Source organism: Lytechinus pictus, chromosome 15, assembly GCF_037042905.1.
Source record: "Lytechinus pictus isolate F3 Inbred chromosome 15, Lp3.0, whole genome shotgun sequence".
NCBI lineage: Eukaryota > Metazoa > Echinodermata > Echinoidea > Temnopleuroida > Toxopneustidae > Lytechinus > Lytechinus pictus.
The window spans coordinates 29,504,340-29,527,771 of record NC_087259.1 but is presented as its reverse complement, the minus strand read 5'-3'; the positions used below and the strand labels follow the sequence as shown (position 1 = coordinate 29,527,771).

At 35.7% G+C, this 23,432-nt stretch overlaps 1 protein-coding gene across 1 annotated transcript; it reads right to left on the bottom strand.

Annotated features, from left to right (window-relative positions):
- Positions 1-2,714: 2,714 nt before the first annotated feature.
- On the bottom strand, positions 2,715-22,891 carry LOC129278057 (uncharacterized). Its single transcript, XM_054914269.2, has 4 exons — positions 22,745-22,891; positions 15,310-15,449; positions 14,005-14,289; positions 2,715-5,506 (listed from the first exon to the last, which is right to left on the bottom strand). The coding sequence occupies exons 3-4, from the start codon at positions 14,273-14,275 to the stop codon at positions 5,178-5,180; spliced, it is 600 nt and encodes a 199-aa protein (XP_054770244.2). The 5' UTR covers positions 14,276-14,289; positions 15,310-15,449; positions 22,745-22,891; the 3' UTR covers positions 2,715-5,177.
- Positions 22,892-23,432: the final 541 nt, after the last annotated feature.

Genomic DNA, 23,432 nt, shown 5'->3' with positions numbered 1-23,432 from the left:
GTCAGAAGACTTATCCACTGGGCCACAACGCTCCACAATCCTCGGCAGCCCGGTCGTGTTGTTAAGTTGTTTTTTCTTGTCCAATTTCTATGTTTACCAATTTAGCTTTTGACTAATTCCATTCTACCTTCGTTTCCCGCTATAGTTTGCCACTTTGTCATCTTTTGATTTATTTCCCATTATGCTATTGCATTACATAGGCCTATTTCGGAATGATTTGTTCTTTCTCAAATGTTCTTCTTTCGTTCCTTTTTTGACATTTTAATACAAAAATCCAATTTTGTGATAGATTTTGATATGATATCCAGAGAATAATATATTTCATTCTTTCTTTCCATTCCTTTTTTGTGGTCTGTACCCCACTGTGAACAGGATTCTTTGCGGCAGTAGCGTGAAGAGTACAACAAAAAAACGAGGGGCACAGTGCTAAAAAGCTGCTTAATATAAGTCCCGAGCGAGCAAAGCGAGCGATAAAAAAATCACCTTTTCATGAGAATCTTTCTTTGAGATATTTTTTGACATTATATTCAGCAAAGAAAATAATATCCTTCACTTTCCCTTTGCTTTTCTTTCCCTATTTTTTTTGCTCTTGGTTGTAGTACTTTTGGGGCCATGGCCCAACCCTTCCATACTCATTTACGGCAGTGCAATGCGGTTGGGGTCTTGATATCAAAGCCATTTAAACCTCGCAGATTGTCGCTATTTTTAATCAAATCGCGGGCATATACAGAATATAGCTTTTACTCAACACATTTATTCAACCCAGTGGCGTAATGAACCAAATATTTTGAGGGGGCAAAACAAAGCAATGTGTGAAAATTTGTAACAAGTCGCCAGCGAGCAAAGCAAGCTGCAAAAAAAGTTCCTATTGAAATTAAATTCTATTTATGTGATAGATTTTTCCATTATATTCAGCAAATGACACATTTCATCGTTTCCATTAATTTCATTATACGTTGTCTCCTATAATTCATCTTGGGTGTGGAACCAAGACCCCCGCGCCTATATGCCAGTGATTGAACGTAAAGCTTAATGTAGGAAGGGTCCCTACAGGGGGGGGGGGGGGGGGTGTTGTAGAGCCATTTGAATGTTATAGATGAAGAGCCCCTACTGCGTGGGGTCTGGGGCAAAGCCCCGGTAGCTTATTTGCATAAAATTTAAGAAGCTTACAGCACAATGTTGTATAGGCCTACTGTCCATCTTTCTTCCCCGCTTTTTACTTTATAATAATAATAATAATATAGGTATATTTACCAAGGATAGCCACTTCAGTTTCGAAAACTGTTCTACCAGCGGGCCCTGCTATTATTATTACCCCGGCTTTGGCTGAGCTGCCTAGGCGCTCAAGCATTCAAGGAATTTCTTCCTACCGGGTACCCATTCACCTCACCTGGGTTGAGTGCAGCACAATGTGGATGAGTTTCTTGCTGAAGGAAATTACGCCATGGCTGGGATTCGAACCCACGACCCTCTGTTTCAAAGTCAGAAGACTAATCCACTGGGCCACAACGCTCCACAATCCTCGGCAGCCCGGTCGTGTTGTTAAGTTGTTTTTTCTTGTCCCATTTCTTTGTTTACCAATTTAGCTTTTGACTAATTCCATTCTACCTTCGTTTCCCGCTATAGTTTGCCACTTTGTCATCTTTTGATTTATTTCCCATTATGCTAATGCATTACATAGGCCTATTTCGGAATGATTTGTTCTTTCTCAAATGTTCTTCTTTCGTTCCTTTTCCCGCTTAATTCCTTCCTTTTTCATTAAAAGTATTTTTCTTCGTTTTCTTTCACTTTTCACATTGAATTTAAAACTGCAAATGAGTTTCAACTCAACAAAACATGCCCCTAATCAAATACTTCTATGTTGCTTAAAAAAAATATCCAGACCAATATAAGTGGGAGAGGGAAATACCCTTCACAAATCTGATCAACTCTAATCTTTCTCAACTTGGGGGCTTCAAATTTTCAGATTTTTTTGTATATCCTTACTTCCCCTATCCCATCTCTATAGGTAAAAAGACCCCCTAATCCATTTGAACCTTGTCCTGCTTCCATGCAGTATACTAGTCCTGGTTTGGCTTATTGGGACACTAGTCTTTATTGGATGACTTGGTTGGGAGGGGTGCAACCCGGGGGTGACAAGTATCACAGAGCTACTCATTCTGATCTAGTTATCTATATTTATTTTATGTTGTTTTGATTTGCTTCCTAAGCCCCTCCTTTCTTTCTTTTCTTTTTTTTTTTCCTTCTTTCTTTTCTTTCTTGCTTTGATTCATTCTTTCTGTATTTTTTCTTTCATTCATTCTTTCTTTCTTTTTTCTTTCATTCTTTCTTTCTTTTTCTGTCTTTCTTTCTACTTTTCTTTCTCTCTTTCTTTCTTTTTTCCTTCCTTCTTTCTTTCTTTTTTTTTCTTTTCCTTTCTGTCTTTCTTTCTCTCTTTAGTATTTCTTTTTTCTCTATATATTTTTCCTTTTCTCTTTCTGTCCTTTTTTTTAAAAGTCAATGTGAGAATCATATGTTGATAAAGTAAATGAATTTTGCTTCTTTTACTTACACCTTATGAATCATGGAAAATAAATGGCTTATTATCAATCTATAAGGTATTTGGTAATCGGATCAATTACCAAAATAAAGCACTATGCAAATAAACTCAGAATTTAGATATAACATAACACAAGTAATTTAACACAAACAAAAAATACACAGAACATAAATAATCTGATATTCTTGTGGTCATGATCATTTTTTTATTCAATTATTGAATGTCATCACATGATATTACATAAAAGTGCAATATAGGTATGAATGTACAATAATAACAAGTTAATCATAGAACAAAAGATCCTCATAAATTGAAGAAGCACATCGAGTAGCTCATTAACATGTACATGTTTATATCAAAGAAATTGAAAAGGTACTGTCATTAAAATTAAAAATCTCAAGATACCCCTCCCCACCCCCTAAAAGATGAAAATCTAATTTTCATGAGTTATGATATATTAATGAGATTTGGAATAACCAAATTTTAAAAGAACAGGAACTATCATCTACATGTAGTCACTATAAAATATTAATAATAATGATAATTATTCATGTTTATATGAATCTTGAATGGCCTGAGTTTGAGCTATTATCTGCAAGCCAAATCCTTTTGAGCAGTAATTTTGATGTAAATATGCACTATTTTGAGACTTTATTCACTATACATTTATATGTCACAATTGTTACTTTTTGAGGGCAGTGAAAAACGTGTTATTCAATAAGGCAAACATATTTAATATGTACAATTGTATACACATTATAAGCTGCTGTTATCGTGCATGTACATTTTTACATAATTGATATTTACAAATTAATATTTACAAGGAATCTTTCTTTCTTTAAGTATAAATAACCTGTGTTCATAATTTTAGCACCATACAATTTCTTAAGTTGATTCATTGGAACACATACCTCTTCATGTGAAAATGGTGAATTTTATGAAGAAATGATTGATAATAGTTACTTATCATTTTTGGTTACAATATACAAGAGAAAGAAATGTTTCGATGACGATTGATCTAAACTAGTAAAATGTGATCTGTTAATGATGTAATGTCTTTACTAAAGACAGATGTAATTAATGATAGATATTTTGTTTGTAAAACAATAAACACAACAAAATAAAACAAATATTAAAAAAAAAAAAATATCCCAACTTTTCACACACGACAGTGAGTTGCAATTTGGTTCACTCTTTACATTGCAATACAATTTCAAGAAGAAAAAATTTACATAAATGTTTCACTTTTTAATTTCATTGCGATAACCTGTCCTTTGTTTTTCTCATGTTGTTCAGGTCCAGCTTACAGCAGTACCGATCTGGATCAACAAACACCATCAATCTCATTAATCTGGTGAGTCCCTTTCCCCCTCCCCACCCCCCCCTCTCTCTCTCTCCTACTTCCTCTGGTCCTACTGTTCTTCTTGATCATCATATTCAGCTTTTTACTTCTCTTGATTTTGTCGGCGGGCACTCTGCTAATTAATTGTTACTTAACTTCACTCACCTCTACCTGAAAATATTTCATGTACCGTATTTTATCAATTCATTTTACACAAATTCACTCACTTTTACTTTCTAAAATTGCACCAAACATGACATTCCCTGATTTCCATGTAAAGCTAATACCCTCAGAAATATTATAATATTAATGTAATGTTCCTGCTTAAAATCTGTTCCCTTTATTTCTACATTCCTCATTATTTTTTTGGGCTTCCCTCATTTTAAGCGCATATTTAGATCATGGCTTCAGTTAAACTGGATTTAAGAATACACTCCAATGAGCTTTTACACCAGAGCAGCATGCAAAGTACATTAGACTAAAATACGAAGTACATTATATAGATGTATTATATATACATATTTACATTTAATTGATTGAATACAAAGGTAAAACCCTCAAAAAAGTTCTGCAATTGAAATCCAGTATTATTTTATTCTTACATGCCAGAGAAAGTCGAGCTGTGTATTAAATGTCCATTGGTAAATTTGGCATGTTTGAGATTCATTAGCAGTACTACAGGGGAAAGGGGATGACTGACCCAAAGTATGGCTTTTCAAGTAGTGAAAAGAGAGAGTAACAAGGAAAGAGAGAAAAACAAAAATGAAGAAGAGTTGACAAAATCATATTCACAATCATAGTCATCAATTTTCAATCACAAAAAAAAAAAATCAATTTTCAGTGTGTCTAACACAGAGAGCAGCCATCATCAGAGGTTATATAGACTCAAATGACTGGATACTTATTTCAATATTTCATTTATAAACTCATGAATAGGTTTACTGTCCAAGCATGATGAAGCATCCATACTTGTCAACTTATGCTACCATTTACATGCATATTGTCTTGTCCTGTTGAGTGTTTGGAATGACCAAATACCGGTACTTTTGCAGAAGAGCACCATCTATTGTCAGAAATGAGTGCATTGTTCACTCATGCAGTGCTGTGCTACTTTGCTTGCATTTCAGCACATTTCAAGAGTATACCTGGAAAGGGAGGGGTCAGAGATTGTCAGGAAAAGTACCAACGGGATTGCAAAAGTTTCTTGAAGGGTTTATGTCCTGGCAGTCCTTTTGGTTTTCGATCAATATGTATAAAAGAAAGCAAGTTTTAAATGTTTATGGTCTAAGCTTGATCTCAGCTCAGTGTCTTGTAACCTATTCTCTCATCCATACTGTCTGTTGACGTTGTAAAGACTTCAGAAGGTTCCATCAGATAAGAATCGTCCAAATACATCACATCAACATCATTATAGTCCGTAAACGAGACCTGATCGTCTTGCTTAAGCTCGATCGTCCATAGCGGCATCACTGGCTTCTGTAAGCTCTGCCTCTTCTTCACAAAGATGATAGTCGAGATCAGGGCTGTGCATAAAAGAGCACCCCCTCCAGCGGCCACATAGATGTAGTAGTTCTTAAAGGGTCTGTTCCCACTGCCGGCCTGTGCGGGTTGTTCACCGGGCGATTCTAGAGAAAGGAAAGAAGAGGAGACGGAGGTGTAATAGGCATGAGAAGTTTGAAATGGATAGCGTAATCTTATACTATCATGAAACTAAAAAAATTGACTTGGAGCCAAATCTTTTCTCTTCCCCAAGATGAATTTTGCTTCATATTTCTAATATCATCCTTTGGAATATAATATTTGTATGTTTTCATCGTCATGGTCACCAATTTGTCAGGCTTATCAGGAAAATAATGTCCCATCGTTATGTCCACATTGATTAGATCATCATGGAATGGCTTCAGGGAGTGTCCTTGGGGAGTGCCCTTACTCCCTAATAACTTTTAAGTCTTCATTTTTTGTTAGATATTCATTTAAACTGTCAATCTTGCATATGCCTACTATATGTAGAAACAAATAAATATGAAGTAAATTAGCAAAGGACCAGCTCAAACAACCATATAACATATCATCACTACCCCTCATCAGGGAGATCATCTCCCTGGTCAAATAACTGGCCATTCTTATCAAAGTGTTGATGAATGATCATTTTGTTGAGAGATGTGTAAATGAATTCAAGCTTCGAACTGTCCTTAGCCCCAGGCAATGTAGAAAAGATAAAACCAGCAAGCAATCCACAGACAAGCCAGAATGAGTGTGTATATTAGAACCATGGGATACCTTCGGGCTAGGTTTCCTGATCTTGAAGTATCCGAGACATTTCTCATAAGGTGGGGTTTCCCAGTCTTACATTACTCATCTATACACGTGTGTTACGACACCTCATAGAACAATTGCGTTATTCATCACCCATTGTCAGATTATTGCCAGAGATAAGAATATAACTCTGAAATATCATACCCCCACAAAAAAAAGATGAGGTATCATCATAAACACTCATCATCCAATTAAAGTTCCCTTATAGGTCTTAGTGTTGCAGTCACACCGAAAACTGTTCCCGGGGAGTGTTCAATGAAACGCCTTGTCATTGATTTTCATCGACTCAATTGTTATGAGCCAATCAGATGCAAGGATTTCAGTAGCTTATCACAAAAGGATTACTCAGTGACAGTCACTATTTGTTTCATGAAACATTCCCCGGACCTATAACAAATATTAATTATATATGTCAATGATATACTATCAGTTAAGGTCAAGTCCACTACAGAAAAATGTTGGTTTGAATTATACAATATTTCATTTTTTTATAAATTTGACAATAAGGACCAACTGGACTGAATCATATAGTATTAAACAATGCTAATTCAACATATTCAGGGAGGAATTAATCATTTTTTCACTTCACAATGAGGAGAAAATCAGAATATTTCATAAATACAAAAGAAATAGTGAGGGGATGACGTCATCAGTCTCCTCATTTGCATACCGACCAAGATGTGCATATAACAGTTTTGTATTTTTGATGTTGTTTGTTGTTGTTGTTCATAGTTATCTTGACATGTATTTTAAACTGCAGGGCGCCTTTGTAAAGCAGTTTTAAGAACTGAACAGGCCTACCCTGCAGTATAAAATAAATAAAACAAAATAAATAAATAAATAAATAAATTAAGCGAAACTTTAAAATGTCATAATTTTCTTATTTTACATCCGATTTTGATGAAATTTTCAGTGTTATGCTTGTTGGAATTTTCTCTTTTTATTCAAATAAACTTTTTGTTGGGGTGGAATTGTCCTTTAGTTTGGAGTTGGTTTTTATTTTTGTGACCGTGATCTTACAAGGTGATGGCCAAACGCCAGCTCAGACAATTGAAATCATTTACAGACATTTTAAGAAATATTAGAATTATCTATGGAAGTCATGGTCTTACTATTGGTTTCTGTCCTTGATCGCTCCCCTAATTCACTTTCTACATTTTCCTTAAGAGATCCACAATTTCTTGACAGTAGTATAAGAATGTATTGGTGAATCATGATCTATTTAAGGCTGGAAGATTACCTTTGTAAATTATTTCATTAGTGGTGATTTATATTTGTCTTGAGATTAGGGTATTACAGTCAATAATGAAATTAGATGGGCTATTTATGATTTGGGGCCTTACATATATGACTGTGTTAATGTCCAAACTCGAGTACATTCTGTTAGGTGAAAGTTCTTCCTTTAAAAAAAAAATATTTGAGTTAAAAATTCATCTGCACATGTCTCCTGAAGGATGTCATATCTATGTGAGTGATTTAATAATATATCTCTATGGGCATTGCTGATTTTATATTCAAATGTATGGATTTGAATTAATCTAGTTATGTAGATTTAATGTACTCCAAAACTTCAGAGCACAACTTTGTCTTTAGCCAAGTTTAGATTCACTACATATCTTCTGGTTATTGCAAATAATTGTTGAAATAGGAGAATATCCAAGAACTTGTAAAATGATAGATGAAACTTTTTCCCCCTTTTCCATTTGTTTCCTTTTCATCATCTTCACCTGCTTCTTCCGCATCCTGCATCTTCTTTTTTTCCTTTTCCTCCTCTTCTTTTTATCCTGGCCCTGTTCTACCATGGACCTACTCCATGGTTCTACATAGGCCATTTCTACTACTACTTCTTCTTAATGTTCTTATTTTTCAAGATCCTAATAATTTTTTTCTTTCTCATTGTTAACCCTGCCTAACATCCAAGATCAGGATACAATATTAAGCTTAAAGTTGCCCTATAATGATGTATAGAACTGGGGGTCTTTCACAAAGATTTAAGTATGACTTAGATTCACACTTATGCCTATGCGTACATGATAGGCAACACGTAATCTTACTGATCAATATGCAGTAGTGCGCGTCCTCTTCCCATGATCAGACCAATGCGGTCTTGCCTTTTCTAACGTACGCAACTACATGTAGGCATTTAAGTGTGACTCTAAGTCATACTTAAATCTTTGTGAAACACCTCCAGGTTCAATTTTTTCACTGACTGCTCCAGTGAACAACTCTATCCAAAGTAATTTTGGGTGTCACTTTTAAGATATTTCTGGTATAAATGCATACCTGTGCAGGATCTAAGATGAAGAGTTTCTTGAGAGCACTGACCCCATTCCTCTTCTTACCCCCTCCACTCCTAAAAAATATCAAGTCATTACCCTTTTCTGAATATAATCATCATAATTTTCATCTGAGCTTGATAATAAGACTATCAAACAACCTTGATCTTTTATCTTCACCTTAAAGATGTCGGCCAATGACATGGAGAACAAGTGTTTCTCAAACTCACACAACTGTGACTCATTACAAAGTTGTTTACCCGTCGTTAAACTTCTCTGACTCAATAAGGTCTGACTGGCAGGTTTTTTTTCTTTATCTTTCTTCGTTTTGATGAGAAATTCACATCACATCTCGTTTCCATGGTAACATTTTCCATTGAGAATCATTCATGTGTTCTTGCAGAGTTCCGATACTGTTTTTTGTTTGTTTAGGGTGTGCCTGTGGGGGGTGAGTAGGTGTATGTTTCACACTGACAATAACAACCTGGGGTCAAGATGTTTCCTCTTCAAAATCATCAAGGTTTTCACCAACTTGGACAACATCAAGAAACTATAATGGCATAACTTCTAATGCCAAACACATTTCTTTTCCAGACATGAAACAAAATTAGAAAAACTTACTATACTATTTCAAATACAAGAAAAACTTAAATTGCAAGAAATATTCACAGGGCAGATGAAACATGTAGTGATGTGATTTGGCTTTGTGATCATATTAATGTCTCCAAACCAAATCTACCATGAAAAGACACACCGCTCACTTTATGCTGAATAAAATATCAGCCTTGGCAGATGTAGACAGAGAATATGATAATGATGAACTCCATGAGGTGAGGATCCTCACAAACTGTTAAATGAAGAGGCAAGCAGTGGTATTTTTATCATATCACAAAACGAAACTCATTCGAAGTCAACTTATCGATAACTAAAATTTGGTTTTTAGTCTGTGTTGGTATTATTCTCTTAAATATCAAAAATTCCAATGTTAAGATTTTTTATGAAGTGAAAATAACTGACCATGATCTTTCTAGATTCCGATTTATAAAAGATCCTAAAATTTGGAGTAAAATTTGTATATCCAGGCTGTGGCTGTTCAGATTTAGGCCACACTTAAGACTTGCAAATGCATTTTTAGATGACCAGCCACTGACAAGTTTTTAGGTGAAATGGGTACTTGACCATTGTCCAGTATCCTTCATGTTTTACCCACTTACACATAAACATATATTCAGAAGAGATTAATTGATGGGTACTAGGTGAGTTTGACCATGGTCCAGCCACTGTCCAGTATCTTTAGTGGTCTGGTCACCTGCTAATGCATTTTAGATGACCTTACATAGACAAGTAGTCAGGTGCAATGGGTACTAGATCAGTTGACCATAGTCTAGTCATTGTCTGGTATCCTTGGCAATTTGACCACCTGCCATTGCCAGACCAGGCCCCCCCCCCCCCCCCCCCCGTTTCATAAAGAAATAAAACTGTTGCAAATTTGCCATTCTGGCAACTACCATGGAAACCTTGATTTTGATTGGCTGCTGAGTTCTGTTACTATGGTAGTTGCCATGAAATGGCAAAGTTACAACAGTTGTAACTCTTTATGAAACAGGCCCCAGATTTCAGGTGGATACATTGACAGGTAATGGGTCATTTTGACCATGGTCTAGTCATTGTCCAGTCACTATCCACCATCCCAGGTAAGACAACTTACGTAGGGGGAAACCCCCGTGTAGTGGTCCACCTGCATTCCCCAACCAGTTATCGGGAGGAAAGACCTGCGGGTCACAGTTCTGTCTTTGACAGATACATGTATATGGCGCTATACAAATGCTGTGCATCATCATCATCAACTTGCTAATGCATTGTAGAGTCTGGCCAGACATAGACCAGTTTCAGGTGGAATCTAACAAGCCAGGTCATCTTGACCATTGTCCAGTCACTATCCAGGTCAAGTCACTTGCTAATACATTGTAGGGCCTGGCCAGACATAGACCAGTTTCAGGTGGAATCTAACGAATACCAGGTCATCTTGACCATTGTCCAGTCACTATCCAGGTCAAGTCACTTGCTATTACATTGTAGAGTCTGGCCAGACATAGACCAGTTTCAGGTGGAATCTAACAAACCTGTTCTATAGATGGATGTACCTGTTTAATTGACATGTCTGCTGTCAACTTAATTCACCTCTCCCCCACCGTAGTGACACTTAGACAGGTATTACTCACATACAATGCCCCATATCAAGGGCTTTGAATCATCAAATGTTTTAAAGTTGAACCTTGAATTGTCAGTATGTTCAGCTTTCTTCACAACCTTTATTGCCAAATCATCACATTGATGAAGTAATTACCTTGGAAATTATTTTGTTTGCTACCCTGGCTGACTGTCGGAGGAAAATAAAGTGAATTGTACAACACCTACTTAGCTTGTTGTACGCGAGCAAATGGGAAGCTGAATGTCAAACATTCGTACCGTTGCACACATGACGTACCATCCAAAATGTACCGTTGCATGGCTTTAGGAGGTGACGTCACAATACGATTTAATTCATTGCGCTCAGTAAAAATGAAGGTGCAATACACGTATAGCCTGCTGGCTAAATGCGCAATGCTGCCCGAGGTCATGTGCGCTTGTGGGATTTTGCTTTTCGCTTTCAATATTTTTTGCTCCCTTTTCATAGATGACTGCAGAGAAAAACTCTTGTTTTTTCATATTTTCGCTAGATTCCAAGGCGTTGTACAACACAAATAGCGAATATTCTTATTCGTGCAATGGTGCGAGATTTCGCATTTGGTGAAAGAAAGAGACGCTCTATTCAACTCGGCTAACTCCTTGTTGAATAGACCATCTTTCTTTCACCTCATGCGATATCTGGCACCATCGCACTCATGCCTATTTGTATACTACCATATTAGTATTGGTTTGCTTCGGTGCATTTAAGTTTGGTAATAACCACAGATTTCTTTAATCTATAAATTGACGGCTTGAATTTACTAGTTAATTTGGATAGGAAAGATATACTTTTATCCCAATAGACCAAAGATCTAAGCCCCTATTTTTAATTCTCATTAATTGCAGCATCCCCTTTGAGCAAAGTAGATGTAAAATTAGTATTTTCTACCTTTTTACTGCCGTACTATCATCAGCTATGATAATTCTTATTGCATAGTCTAACAGAACTTGTTGAACTGACCCTCATTTTTCTGACAAATTGATTCTTTTCAATCAAGTTTTCAAGTATTCTCAAACTTCCCTCTCACTAATCCAACACAAGGAAATACGGAGTATATTTTTGTCGATGATCACTCACAAAAGTTCCAGACAAGCCTTCTGCTGCGAATGTGGAACTCCCTCTTCAGGTCCCATGTTATTTAGACTTGTCATTAAGATTAAGAGGCCGTTCTCATTACGCTTTCTAAAACTAGTTTACTGGAAACCGATTCAGGAAACCACTTTGGAAGATCGCTTTACTAGCGTTACCACTTGATCACACGAAAGTGGTTTTCAAAATCACTTCACGTAAAGCGCTCTTGTTGCTATGGAAATGCACGAAATTCAAAACCGCAGCATGGGCATTCTACACCTGTCGTGTGGAGTAGCGCTCTCAAAATGTGCGAAGATCGCTTCCCGAAGAACGGTTGTGTCCTCACTTACGCTAAAACCAGTTTAACGAGGCAAAGCGATCTTGAAAACTACATCGCGAGGTGGTTTTCCAAACTGGTTTGGAAGATCGCTTCCAAGACCGCTTTGACCGTTCTCACTACGCGTTAAACTAGTTTCCACTAAACTAGTTTTAGGAACGTAGTGAGAACAGCCTCTAAGACTATCTACTAAAGCAAGAAATTTGAGGAATACCCCTTCCATTCCCTGGATGGTCTCTGACTCACTTCCTTTAGACTCCCTCAGAATGCTCTTACATATCTTATTCATTTTCAACCTCCTCACTGCTAGATTTGCCTCTCTTCTTGTAACTTTTAAAGCATTCAGAGTAGATTTATAATCTTTGTTTTCTCTACCTTCCAGTGTATGTTTGATTGGACATGTCACATTATTTCCCTTCTAATTTCAGTCCCTCTGGGCCATACCAAATGTGTCCTTTTTCTTTAATGCAATTCAAAAGGATTTTTTTTATCCCTCTACTGCAGCAGTGACTTTGTTTTATTTTTTAACAGCATGAAAGAGATTTTGAGCATTACACGCCAGCCTGTAAAATTTGTATCTGGCTCTTATCAGTCACATTTTTTCAAATATATAAAATATTGATTTCTGATACCAAATATTATTTCCTCAAGTATATACAGTATTTTAAATAGATTTTATCATCAATTATTTCATGAAATTACTTATTGTTTCTTTCTGCTTAAAATAATCATTTGTTCTCAATTTGTTTTAATTTTAAGGGGCTGGCTGATATCGGTAAGAGCAAGCATGTCATCCCCTTATCAAGTTTTTTTAATGTCCATCAATACAACAAAAAACCTCCGCTTGAACTATGAGTATAGTTTATTTTCCATTCATGAGGTTTGCATCTATTTTAGGTTCCTGTCAAAATGAGTTGGAAACCTGTTAGCCCTACTTTGATCCATCCTTGGGATAAACAGATTAAGTGCGATTTAAATTCGGTTAGGTTGAAAGTCTAGTTTATTTCTGGACTGACTTAAGAGGTACGGTTTAGTGAAAATCTGTATCAGAACAGACTGAAGGAAAGTCAAAAGACTAGATACAAAGCCTCCGACAGATTGCTCGGTCTGTATTCAATTCAATTCTTGAATTTAATAAAATTTGCTTGGCTTATGCATAGTAAGTTGTATTGAAATACAACTTAAATATGAAAGTACTTCTCATGAGCAATGTGATGCAGCCGCCATTGCCGATGCAAAAAAGAAATAGGTAATGCAGAATTCATCTTTAGCATTATCATAATAATAGGCATTTGTATAGCGCCATCTATCTAGAAGCAATCTATTCTGAGGTGTGTTGTTGTTAGTATTATTATTACCCCGGCTTTAGCTCGAGCTGCATTTCAGCGCTTGTGCATTCAAGGAATTAATCCTGCCGGGTACCCATTCACCTCACCTTGGTCGAGTGTAGCACAGTCTGGATAAATTTCTTGCTGAAGAAAACACGCCATGGCTATGATTTGAACCTACGTGTTTGAAAGGCGAGAGTCAGAACCACTAGACCACGACGCGCCCACATCATATACATGTTTCACCTGTAATTTCTCTATTTAACATGTATGCCTGTACGTTTATTATCTGTCTCATGATTTTCTTCAATTTTTTGACTGAATGTATAGTTTTTCTCTCTTGAATTTAAAGTTTTGTCTGGTGATATAGCAATATACTGGTCTGGCACACGTGAAGAATATGCCTGAGGTGCAGATCTTTTTTACTTAAAAGAAGCAAATATCACATGATTTTACCTGATCTGAAAAATGTATTCCACATTGATGATTATTTTAAATTATTGGTTAAGGACTAAACTTTATAAATTTCTTGTTATATGAAGATCTAGAAAATGAGAGTATTTACTTATTCTAGTGCAGTTCCATACTGAACTTGCTCTATGACATGAACTGCAGTGTTGAGACTGTGATGATCCACTGTAAGAACATCTCTGAACACACCAATCAGTAAACCTCTGACATTCCGCCGGTGTGTTTGTCGTTGATGAATTACTGCTTACTTTCTTACAGTGTGCACACTTTGTGCACGTTCCGTTGCTGTCCCTGTATAGGCCCGGACCACAGAGGGCGTCGCATGATGACGTAAAGTTTGGTACACTTGAACAGGTTATACACATCTGGTTTGTTGTACCTACAGGTGTGTACACGGAAAATAGAAATAATGTAAATTGGAGGAAAACAAATGAAATTCATTGTAGTTCCTATTTGCAATCTTCAATGAAATAGAAACCCTTTCTTTTACATGTCAAATTATAAGAAAAATTTTCTTGTGTGTAATGAAAACAACTTTTTTTAGTCTGTGTACACTTCTAAGAAAAGTTGTAAAATAAAAAAAAGCTTGTTCATTTGAAAATGTTCACTTTCACAACTAGGTTTTTCTTCAAATATCTCTATCAAATTTTTTTTAAAAACAAGCATCAGGATACTTGGTGACAAAATCTTTGTGACTAAATATGGGTAATCGAGATGAAGGAAAGGCTGGGATGAGATTAGGAAAAGACTAAGGGTATGGGTCAAAGTTCACAGGTCAGGTTAAAGTTAATGAAAAGGGACATAGTCAGGTCAAGATGTAGTAGTCCTGGAACTATTGAAAAAAGGAAGTGATTTCTTGATTTCCTTAATGCAATGCAGTGCAACAATTGCCTTCTCAAGTCAGACAAAACTAATCTAATTAGAAACAGTGACAATTTTCACAAGAGTTGTCTATCATTTCACTTCTAATTAAGCAGTCACAGCGTAAGATCTCATCACCTTTCGTACTTTATAATTGATCCTGTTATGAGAGTTTGGCATCCAGATTGCCTTCTCGCAACCGGTGTGGTTAGCTTATCACTTCTTAAGATCATGTCCACCCACAAACCCTTAGCCACCAGAAATCCAGAACACGTACAGGTCACGGGCAGGATGTGAGTTGGAGAGTCAGTCCTGAGTAATTAATTTACTTGAATTGGTTTCTGTGGTTGCTGTGTTTATCCTCAACCAGAACTTGGATTAGGGAGTTTGTGCAAAAAACTGTGATTCAGCAAATTTGGGAACATTGGGAAAATTAATATTTTTATTTATTTACCACTAATTTGATGGAACAACCTATCAGAAAAATTTTGTTTTTCATCAGGGTCCATAGATAGACAGTTTAAAGATCCATTCTTACCATTGATATTCTTGCATTTGTCAAGATATTCATAGCAGTCACATGACCTACAATGCTTTCCATTCCACCAATGAGAGGGATCCAGGCATCTGTCACATTTAGCTCCGCCCACACCCGGTTTACATGAACATGTGCCAGAACTGTCAAAGAAAATTGATCAAAAGAGAAAAGATTGGCTTAGACACTTTGGCTTAGGTACATCTATATACCTGCCTGGTAAAAAAATAAAACCTTGCAAAGATCAAAATAGACAGAATTTCACTCTTCTACATGCATAATGCTTGTCATTTGAACCAATTTCTGTTTGAAATAAATATAAAATAACTCTTTGTTAAGGATCACCTTCCTTTGTTACTTGCTATGGCTTAGGATAGCTAGAATCTATGAATTTATGTGGAGTGTTTCTGTAAATGAAGTAATATATTTGTAGTGTAGTAAAATATAAATATATGCTCACTATTGGTAACATTTGAGCCACAGTGTAACTGACAATTGTCAGAGTAAGAAGCTCATTGTAATTCTAATCACATACAAAGCTTGTTACATTCTCCAAACAATGTGTGAATTGAGCAGTAACATTTGTACAATCTGTGACCAATAAGTAACAGCTGATCAATGTTCTGGGCACATTACATTAACCATTCAGGGATTTGTTATTTCTTTTACATTATTCTTTGATCTCCATGACACATAAGACCATGAAGAGAGAAAAAAAAAACCTTTGAGAACAGTTGGCATAGATATGTCATTAAGAAGACATATGATACAAATCCCTAATTGCACAGTAATGATCTTATACAACAATCAGAATATACAGTTCTCTTTTCTTGTTAAGTGACAGGAAAGATTTAATTGGATTCTAAATTTTGGTTTTGATTACTAAAAAGTTGAAGAAAAAAGTAAAAATTTTTTAAAGTGAATGACTTTTTCATCTTTGCTCCAGAGCTTAGTTTTTTTCTTGGATTATTTGTGAGTACATGCTACTTTTAGTTTCAATCAAGTCTGTGTAATTTTCTTGGGGGTTCATTCTTTGACAAAATTTGCTGACAAGTCCTCATCCAAAACCCCTCCCCCCCAAAAAAAAATATTATTCATAAAATTCAGTTCCAGATATTCAAGTGATATTCATTTAAAATAATTTCCAGATATTTTGTCATTCAAGAGAATCAAGACTTTTGATAAGAAATAAGATGAAATCAAACTCAGGATTCAGGAACCATTCTCAATAACTACAGACCCCTGTTAATAATGTAAAATGGAAGAGAAGAAATGAAGGATTCCACGAACCAATAATTTTATGAGAAAAATATTGTTAAAATCGTCTGTGATGAACAACATTGGGGAAAAACACATTTATAAAAATTACAGTAACAGATTTATTGAATATGCATTTCTAATTATGTTAATCCAAGTTGATTAAAAACACACAACAAAATTCCTTAATTCTTTGAGACACACAAGCAAGACGTCATTGCATCAAATTATTTGGCAGGAGAGCAGGGATTATCGATGAGGAAAGTCAACATATTTAACTGGAAGTTGCCAATTTCTTAAAGTCAGTCCAGGTATTTCACAACATCCTCTTATCATCTTTGACCACATTTTCTTGTCTTGGTCCATTGTCTTGAGGGGTTGTTATCCTCCCATTCCTGCTGGTTCTCATTGATCAACCCAAACCGCATCATGGTGCTCAATCTGCAGAGTCATGTCAGGGTGTATCAATGAAGAGATGACCCGTCAGTATACCTGGGGAGTTTTTCATGGAGCACATTGCTCGTTACAAGCTACTGAAATCCTTTCATCTGATTGGCTGATTAATGAAGAGATGACCTATCAGTTATACTTGGGGAGTTTTTCATGGAGCACATTGTCAGTTACAAGCTTCTGAAGTCCTGTTCTGATTAATGAAGAGTTGGCCTGTCAGTTATGCCTTATGACTTATAAGCTACTGAAATCTATACACATGATTGGTTGAGAGCAAACTTGTCAGTGAAAATAATTGACATGTTTCAGGAAACACTTAGTCCTGAAAGGAAGGTATTTGTTGGAGACTTGACGTGACTGTCTGCTTCAAACCTGCTGGAGGTCACTATCCCCTTTCTACCCTACCTGTCTATCTTGACCTCAACATCATAACGTATACCATGTTCTGGTTGTGAATAAAAATCCTCTTTTGCCTGTCAGAATCAGATTGTTCATTTGGGCGATTTAAACTTTATCCTCCTATAACTATATCCTTAAATTTTGTCTAATCATATTCATTTATTTATCTATTTAGTATTTATGTATTTATTTTATTTGTATCATTTTTATGGGGGAAGGGGGTGACAGACACCAAATTGCATTACACTAAGATGAAGGTCTATCTAGCTGGAACATGAAGTTGATGCAACTGTACTATTTCAATTCTTGAGAACATTTAGTATTCAGTATAACCAGATCACTCTTATAATCTTGGAAATGAATTGGTAAAATCTAAAGAAAAGGCTTAGCATCTTCTTCAATAAAAGTCATTGATGATAGCTAAAATACAATCTCAACTTGTTGAAAGTGTAGCAAGGTCTTTTTGCCCTGGCCAGGCTGAAGTCGCAGGGGAACATATGTACTAATGTGATAAAAACCAGAGGCAGAAAAACAATTCAACCTGGACATCTTCCAAAAGCTGGCATTCAATCATGTAAACATGTCTTACAGCACCAAACTTTTGGGAAACTTCTTCAGTCTTTAAGAAGATGACGCTGATGCTCTCTGATGAATCATGGAGTTTACTTCAACCAACTGTGCACTCAGCATGGTCATGTGGGTGTGATCATGTGACACATCACATGACCTCACAAACCACAGACCTGTGCTTTGACAATTGACTACTGGGAAGCTTAACAGGTGAATTAGGTAGATGATCAACCAATCAGGTGACTCGATGTGAAAGCAGAAGAGAGAGGTTACCATGACAAATCTGTGGTCAACCACAAACAGCATTGAAAAAGAGGGGTTTTCATCAAAAATTTCAATCAACAGGGAGGCCTACACATGTACATCATCTAGTTAAACACTTAGGGAGAGGTCATGTAAAGACTGATGTCATGGTAATTGGTGATGCATCAAACCACAATAGATGTCCAGAAGAAGGTTGAGGGAATTGTCCAGGAGGGGTCTCCTAACAAGGGCAAGACAGAGACAATGAGCTCAAGGATTTTAGAACAATCACTGTTACCATCATCATAGTCATCATCATAATCATCATAGTCATCATCATCATCGAGTATTGATCTCTCTTTCATTCTTATAACAGATATTAAAGGAAGATGAATTTTTGTCAACAATACATAAAATATAGGACATATTGTTTCACCTCTAAGGCCAATCAAGAACTAAATAAGTAACATGAAAACATTGAAATTGTGTCATGTGAGAGTCAAAAAACCTTTTCCTGATTTTGGAGGAATGTGACTTGTAACTTCAGTATGAGAGGGCATCAACTTAATTTGCCTCTTGATACTCTGAGCTGTTGTACAGTCATCATATCATAAATGGTTTATTAGAGGTTTTTCATTGCATGATTAACCACCTAATGGAATTTACAGTTCCCCTTTCTCTGATTTAATATTCAGAGTGACAGCAATGCTGTAGGCCAATTGACTTTCTGCCAACATACCTACATGGCAAAGAGATATTATTCCAGACTTGAGTATGATCAATTCAAAGACAAATTTATTGGGCCTGAATATTGGCCTTATTTTCTCAATCTTTGAGGAGCAAGACCAAACTGATCTCATTTTGGAGAGAATATATACCATTAACTTCCTACTGCACCCTTTCCATTGTTCATCTCATTCAAACCAGCTTTAGAACTTTCAATTAATTAATCACTCTTTATTGGCATCTCAACTAAGCATTGCATTCAAACAAGCTTTAGAACTTTCAATTTTGCATAGATATGACATTCAGACATAAGTTATTATGTTTCTCTATAAAGGTACTTCTATTTACCAAAATAAAAAAGAGGTTCAAATACAAGCTCCTAAGACAATATGCTTAGTTGAGATGCCAACAAAGAGTGATTAATTAATACAATTTTACGGAACATTATTTCAAAAGACCTTTCTCCTTCATCTTCCCTTCTTGACTAACTTAAAGGAGAATGAAACTCTTGGAGCAAGTTAGCTTTTGTGAAAGCAGAAAAATCAAAGAATAAGATCAACAAAAGTTTAAGTAAAATAGGACTAGCAATAGAGGAGTTATGAGCATTTGAATGTCGAGATCACTAATGCTATGGAGATCCTCCCATTGGCAATGCGACCAAGATCTATGATGTCACAGATGAACAACTCTCCCCTTTTGGACACTGAAAATATACCTCAAACCATCTCTTTTTGCTCATTCTAATCATATGACAAACGATTCATCAATGATATAATTTTGTGAAACCTCTGTACTTGTCCTCTCATAAAGAGAACACCTCACCTTGTGATAGACTATAAAAGTGAGAATATAAGTAAAATAAGTATTAAAGTAATGAGGGAGTTGTACGTGTGTGACATCACAGATATTGGTCGCATTGCCAATGGGAGGATCTACATGGCATTAGTGATCTCAATATTCAAATGCTTATAACTTTCTTATTATTCATTCAATCTTCCTCAAACTTTCAACAATATGTTTCTTTGAGTTTTCTCTTTGATATGGATTCAGCTGGTTTCAAGGGTTTCATTCTCCTTTAACCTGGTCAGCAATATGTTTTGCACCTCAAACTGCTAACAGACATGTACCTCTCTATTTCTATGGTTGCAACACTTTCAAAGCACAATATATTACAAGAAACATGGTTGTGGTAGTAAAACAGGTTATATTGATGAAATGTAGGCTAAAAATCGTAATTAATATCAACAAGAATTTCAAGAATTGAAATGACTCGACCCCTCCTACTGCACCGAATCATTTATCTAAGCTTGGTCAGACTGTCTGGGTTTGGCACCATGAAACTACTAACAGACAAGGGGCCGGTCGCAAAAGGAGTTGCAATCAATTACAACACCAGAAATCAATTGTAACTTGATTTCCACCCAATCAGAAGTGAGTATTTGGGACTTGCAACTGATTTCTAACACCAATCTCTCTTCAAGGGGGCCCAAGACTTGCTCCATTTCTCGGGATGCAGTCTGAGATATCTCTCTCAGACCACAATTAAAACATGGATGCGGTCAGAAAGGAGTTTCATTTCACAAGATATCACTCAAGACTTCCTCCATGTTCACCCTGATCTTGTATGACTAAACCTCAGTGAGGTCTACCGTACTATGAAAGATCCACTCCTACAAGAAGGTGTGAAGACCAACAACCAAACAGCTAGAAACTCTTTAGTTTTTCATTCTCACATTTTCCATTTCTTAAATGTCAAATTGCATCTAAATTTTAGATGTTCTGAATAGTATTTTTCTACATATATATTCAGTGTATATCAAAAAAGAAAGGATTAGTAAAGAATAATGTAAAGCAAAGTTTAGTAAGATATTTTCTTGCAAAGTACTAAGAGAAAGACAGACAAAAATTTGGCAGAAACAAAGGTTCACTTTGAGAGACATCAATGTAAATGTAGCATCTTTAGAAAATCACACTTTTGACTGAGCAATCAGTATATAGTGCCTTTTATTTACATTTAATTATGTTTTCATGTAATTTTACCAAGTGATTTTCGATTACCAATGAAGTAAAAATTATTCATTTGTATCATACATGTCCTACTATTATTTTCATATCTGAATTCTATAACTGTACATTCTCCTCATATCTCAGGGGCTTAAAACTGCAAGCTCATGACAGGCCTGTCCAATTAATAATTAAAGAGTTATTTCAGTCTCAAGATCATCTGGGTTTACAGGACCCTTGCATGCCTTGATGATTCACCCCATACAGTCAGGGAATCCCCTAACCCTACCCAACCACATATGTCTCACATAACACGATCACACCTAAGCTTGTTAACCACAGGTTGTGGGGTGTGAAACACTGGCCATGTCTGAACAACCTGCTGAAATATCAGATCACGGTTTGTGGTCAGGTTTAAAGTCTTCTTTGATTTGAAGTTGGACTTATGAATTCTTGGATATTGCTTTGTTTGTATTAATCTGTTACACTCAAAATCCTAGTTAAGTTTTGATGTCTATGAAATAAGTGTGTGTTAAATTAAAGCCGAGAAAAACCAATTTCGCAGCAAAAGGACAACAGAATTGACCGATAATGACGTATATGTCAAATATGCTTGTGGAATTATAGACTGCAACTGCAAGTATTTAATTTGTTTTCAAAGAAAAAAAACATTATAAAAGAGGATAATAGCAACACATTTGATAATTAAATCCCATTTTAAAATACATATCTTTGAGGGATAAGTGACATTTTGTATATCTGATTTTTGGTAGCTACAATTTTCAGTAGCTATTTAACTTCAAAGGGAAAAGCAAAAGGAATGAATAACTAGGAACTATTATAATTTTTTTTTCATAACTGACCTTGGTGGGGATATATTTGTAAACCTATACAAAGTAGAAGAGGTCCTGTCAAAACTCCACAAAGATATCTTGCAAATATAAATTTTTGCTTTATTTCTTTTAACAAGTGACTGTATCATCAAAATATTCCAGCTGCTTCAAGTATTTCTGCCCACTGACTGACCGATATATTGGTCTGCCAACTGATTGACCAATGTATTGGTCATCTACCACTTCAGCCCCTCAACGGCACCAGTAACCTGCCTCTGTCTTTACGGTGACATACACACTTCCTGATCTTGGTCCAGCACGGAAATTACCTTAAACTTTTTGCCAGGTTTCCTTACGTTTTCAGCAGAATTATAACTGGGTGGTTTTACTTAAATTGGTTAACGAGTTTGTTATTCACTTACATCTTGAAATTGCCGATGTAATCAGAGAGAGGTGTACTCTGAAATGATGCTCTTTTCTTATTCAAAGAAATGACGTAAAAATCTCAAGTGTTGCATATCATTAGATTCACCTCAACTTCTGGTATACCTTTCCTTTTACTGAAAACAACTTGATTTTGCTGACTGTGAAAATACTGATAAGAGTCTTTTTGAGGAAAAATAAAATTAAGAGCAACTCCTTTTTCGACTGAAGGATTTGTATCTTAACCAATATTGAAGTTAAATCTTACGCAAATGATGATCAAATGGACTTTACTTGGGTATTGACACTTCTGAAAGTGAATTATGTTTTAATTAAAACAAAACCATCATATGAGAGTCTTCCAAGAATTCCTCTTATGTATCTTTCAGTCCTGTAATCATAATAACCAACATAAAAAATTCTATTTTAACAAATGGTAAATCAGTTTAAATTTTTATATTCATTTAAATGCTATTTATTTAATTTTTCTACTTTTATTCCATCCATTTTGTTTGAGGGGATGTGTTACAAACCTATCACATTCTTGGCTCGTTGACCCATGTTGATTGCACTGACATGGTTGACATTTATATGTTACATCGTACTGTGTTCTACATGGACATCTGAATGACGTACTGTTACATGATGTGTAGTTTAGTGTGTCTGAGTAACATGGGCAACCTGTAAAATACAAAAGAAAAGAAAAGAATAAGTGAATATTGTAAAATTTACATCTATCATTCATGATGTGCTCATATGCAAGAGTTAACATCCCGACAGGTTACATTTTTGTGGCAGCTGTGGGATTTTTTACAATTCAAATTTATTTTTCATACTTTATATGTGGCAGCGGTGGGATATGAACTCTACAGAATGTAGTGCTTGACTTTCCTTCTTACAAAATGGTGTACTTATTATCCGCTTTTATTATAAATAGTAATATCACTGAATAAACATTATTACTTAATACAAATAATGAAACAAAAAACAATATATGAATTCAAATGGACAAAACTAAGAGGTTAATATATTTCTTTAAAAATTTAAATTCATGTTCAAATCACATGTTCGTGTTGGCCTTGCCTTCATACCCATTCAGAAGTATGCAATGAATTGAGGAATGGAGAAAGAATATAGAGTGTAATCTAAGATGTACTGTTTCAGATTAAGATGGATTGAACCTGAAAGAATATGACTGGAATCTTCCAAAGATACCGGCAT